General features: G+C 38.9%; 1 protein-coding gene across 1 annotated transcript in view; it reads left to right on the top strand.

The window, feature by feature from the left end:
- The window catches only part of USP16 (ubiquitin specific peptidase 16), a 31423-nt gene that overhangs the window by 20478 nt on the left and 6393 nt on the right, over positions 1-4552 (top strand). Inside the window, exons 12-13 of the mRNA XM_034655890.1 lie at positions 909-1085; positions 3207-3867. Of these exons, the coding sequence (XP_034511781.1) occupies positions 909-1085; positions 3207-3867 (838 nt within the window). The remainder of the gene's footprint in view (positions 1-908; positions 1086-3206; positions 3868-4552) is intronic.

Raw genomic sequence — 4552 nt, 5'->3', positions numbered from 1 at the left:
CCCCCCCCCCCCCCCCCCCGGTGTTAGATTTTATGAGGGAAGCCTTGTCACTCTTTTCCAAGTTTGTACATTAGCCCTTGGAGGAATTTTCTTAAAATGTATTTGAGATAGAAGAATTTTAAAGATTTGAATAGAAATTGGGGTAAGTGCTTTTTTATTTTAAAAGAGAATAGATGGTGTGTGCAGAATTCTTTATAGATGATTAACTTGATTGGTAGACATATAGCGGAAGTGTTTTCTTCATATTAAAAGTTACTATTTTTTTTCATTATTTAAGACTAAACATAAATCCCATACAGTCTTCTTTCAGTTCATCCACATTAATAGAGAGCATCTCAGTTTTAAGACATATTAATTCGGTTCCATCAACTAGTGGTTGGAAAAAAGAAAGCCTGTTATGAATATTGGATAAATTGTTATTCAACTTCATATGAATTCATATGAATTCATGGGTCCCTTTAATCAGTGTTACTTAGTGATTAAAGTCTTACCAAATTTACTTTATTTTTCTCTTTTCTAAAACTCTCATTTACATGGAAAGAAGGAAAAGGATAAAAAGGAATGCCTGTAGTGGGACAAGTAAATCACTGACAAACAGAAGCACGGTTAGAAAGGGGCATAATTACCGTGGGACGCACCATGTATCTAATAAAGTGCATGGCATTCCTTTCTATTTTACTGGCATATGGAGTTAGTTGCCTTTTTTACTGTTTTGTTTGTTGGCCTGTTTTCTCAGTATATAAGATTGCTTTCTAGTATTTGAGATGAATGATTTTTGTCCTGGATATATTTTAAAACAGTGTAGAAAGTAAATCCAGTGTAAAATGGGGGTAGAAAAATATTTAGGTAACTTGAAATCTGTTCATCAAACAGTTGTTGTAAAATTTTATTTTTGCCCATATTTTAAGAGTGGTAAGAAAAGTATAAATGATAAAAATTTGAAAAAGACGTTGGAGGATGAAGATAAAGAGAGTGAGGAGGAGAAAGATAATGACAGTTACATGAAAGAGAGGAGTGACATTCCTTCGGGAACAAGTAAGCACTTACAGAAGAAAGCAAAGAAGCAAGCCAAAAAGCAAGCCAAGGTGGGTAACTTGGAAGAAAATTATGCTTTTCTAATTTTATATTTGGAACTATTGAGTCTGAAGTCTGAATGACTGAAAGAAAAGTTGTGCTTTTGTTTTTTTTAATCTTGCATTACTTGTGAGAACTTTTTTTTTTTTTTTTTTTTTCAAAAGGAGATAGCGGCAGCAGGGATGGGTGGGGAGAGAGGCAGAGGAGGAGGGAGAGAGAGGGAGATTGAATCCCAAGCAGACTCAATGCTGGTCCAGTATGGAGTCCTGCACGGGGCTTGATCCCATGACCCCGAGATCTTGACCCAAACCAAAATCAAGAGTCAGATATCAAACTGACTGAGCCACCTGGGCACCCCTACTTGTGAGAGTTTTTAAGAGTTTTAGTTCATTTTTAACAATTTTTTGACTTTCAAAAATTTTTAAATATGTAAAGATGCAAGGTGAAAGTACCCCTCCAACCCTGTCCTTTCTTGACATAGATAACCACTTTCATCAGTTTTGTATGTGTCCTTTCGGAGTTTCTTTTGAAAAATATGATCAAATACAATTATATAGTCTTGTTTTTTCCTCCTAATTTTTAAAAAATTATACACACTGTTCTGGACCCTGTGTTTTGTTTCTACTTAATTAGATTCTTGGTGATTTTTCCATTTCAGGACACAAAGATTCCATTGTTTTAAACGGCTGTATAGTATTCTGCTTTATAGATGCACCGTTTCTCTATTGATTTAGGCTGTTTGTAGTCTTTTGCTGTGTAGTAGCCGGTGCTGCAGTGGACAATCCTATACCCCTGTCATCGGTACGGCACATTTTGAGAAGAGGGATGGCATTTGTAGTTTTGATCAGTGTTCCCTGATTGCCCTCCACAAGGGCTGTACCAATTTATAGTCCCACCAGCAACTATGAGACTTGCTGTTTCTCCTTATCCTTGACAGAAGTGTGTTATTAAACCTCTGGATTTCTGCCAGTTTCATAGATGGATAATATTTTCTCAATACAGTTTTATTTTCCATTTATTTTAATAAAAGTAAACTATGTTTTTATGTTTGAGCCATTTGTGTTCCCTTTTCTTTGCAGTATTTGCTTATATCCTTTTTCCATTTTTCTTTTATGTCGTAACTCTGTTTGTAGCTGAAGCGCACTGGAAAATGTTTGTGTCCTGTGTGTGTCCTTCAGCCTTCCGGTGTTACGGATTAGCCTCGTGGGCACTGTCATTTTTACCTTGAGTCTTTAGGCAGTCCAGTGACATGAGTGTTGATGAAATGCCTTTCTCCCCACTCTGCTTGAAAATAGGCTGCAAATGGCAAATAAAAATGACTTTAGGAGGGAAGTCCTTTATTGTCCACTGTTCATGAGCCTTCCTTGCTTCCTCCCTCAATTGGGGCCGTTTATTTCCTGGGATGTTTTCCTCCATCCTGCCCAAAGCAGTCCTGTACTTGTGCATCCTTGAGTTTTCAGTTTGTTTTTTCTTCTTTCAGCGCAACCTTGACCCGATAACCCTAACTCTCACGGATACGTCCCTTCCTGCTCTCCATGTAGTTAGACTCCCCACACGGTTTCACACGTGGCTGCGTGGATTTGGCAGTTATGTCTAGTGTACTCCCCAGTCTAGGTTACTTCTCTTAGAACACAGACCATGTGTTGCATTTTTTTTTTTTAAAGATTTTATTTATTTATTTGACAGAGACAGAGACAGCCAGCGAGAGAGGGAACACAAGCAGGGGGAGTGGGAGAGGAAGAAGCAGGCTCATAGCGGAGGAGCCTGATGTGGGGCTCGATCCCACAACACCAGGATCATGCCCTGAGCCGAAGGCAGACGCTTAACCGCTGTGCCACCCAGGCGCCCCATGTGTTGCATATTTTTATTTGCCCTGTGTCACAATATTTTGATGACTGATGATGGTTTATTCCTGCTTTCAGTGAAGGAACTTTCTTCATAATTTATTTGTTCCCTGATAGTAAAGGAACTTTTGGGATCAGAATTCTGGGAGTGCACTCTTCCTTATAAACTTCTTCTTGATTGATCAGCAAGAAAACCTGATGTGGTTACATGTATGCTCTTTCTCTTCTCTATTCTTTTTTCCTCCTCCCCCCCCTTTTTTTTTTAAATGTTTTATGCTCTTTGCACAGAACCAACGAAGGCAACAAAAAATTCAAGGAAAAATTCTTCATTTAAATGACATCTGTAGCATTGACCATCCTGAAGATAACGAATGTGAGGTTGAAATGTCACTTCAGGGAGAAGTGGATGTTAAATCCAACCATATCTCAGAAGAGAAAATTATACATAAAGAATATTGTGTTAATCAGAAAGATTTGAATAGCCAAGAAAAAATGATAGAAAGTGTAACTGACAATCAAAAATCCACAGAAGAAGTAGATATGAACAATGTCAACATGGATAATGATCTGGAGGTTTTGGCCTCTTCTCCCACTGACTGTACTAGGAATTTAAATGGTGCCTATCTGACAGAAGGGAGTGGTGAAGTGGACATTTCCAGTGGTTTCAAGAACCTTAACTTGAATGCTGCTCTTCAACCTGACGAAATAAATATAGAGATTCTGAATGAGAGTCATTGTCCTGGGACCAAGGTATACGAAGTTGTAAACGAAGATCCAGAAACTGCTTTCTGTACTCTTGCGAACAGGGAAGCCTTCCATACTGATGAGTGTTCAATCCAGCATTGTTTATATCAGTTCACCCGAAATGAGAAACTTCGAGATGCAAATAAACTGCTTTGTGAAGTATGCACCCGGAGACAGTTTAGTGGACCAAAGGCAAACATAAAAGGTAATTTAAATTCTCTCGCTGAAAGTGAAATTAATGTTCAGGGGGGCACATTTTGCACTGAGTGGGTAGAATGCTGCTATCTTAATTGTATCAGGATTTGCAGGGCATCCGTAAGTTCCCTCCCCTGTGTAAATATTTTAACAGAAGGTCGAACAAACAGACTGAAGTGGCTGATACTCTGTGGCAGCCGAACAGCAGATAGAGTGGGACAGTTTGTTCTCCAACACCTCTCTCTGTGGGTAAATCATCCCACGGGTTGTTACTGCAGCAGAGTCCTTACAGACAGTGTCTCTTTCTCTGTATGCTCAGTTTCCTGTCCGCATTCGCACTGGCCCTCATCTCCCTTGCGTGCAGGAAGCTACACTTCGTCTCATCCGTGTGCTCCTGTGGCATGCCCAGTGCAAGGTACTGGGAGGACAGTGCTTTCTTCTAGTCTTCCTCAAATATAGAACAGAAAAATATTGATAATTCCCTTTCCCCTCCAACCCCCATTTTTTGAGCTTGGGTAAGTGGGATAAGGAGGGATTGTGGATTCCCAAGGATTCTTACTAGAATCATTGAAACTTTTTAAAAGCCTAGCTTTTTATTTATTTACATGTCAATATAAAAAATAAATTGTGTTGATTTTATAGCATTTCTGTTTGCTTTAGAGCAGACATTGGCAAACTGTTGTCCACAGTCAGGT

This window comes from Ailuropoda melanoleuca, chromosome 1, assembly GCF_002007445.2.
Source record: "Ailuropoda melanoleuca isolate Jingjing chromosome 1, ASM200744v2, whole genome shotgun sequence".
Taxonomy (NCBI): domain Eukaryota; kingdom Metazoa; phylum Chordata; class Mammalia; order Carnivora; family Ursidae; genus Ailuropoda; species Ailuropoda melanoleuca.
The sequence above is the reverse complement of the archived record's forward strand: the minus strand, read 5'-3'. Positions and strand labels throughout refer to the sequence as shown.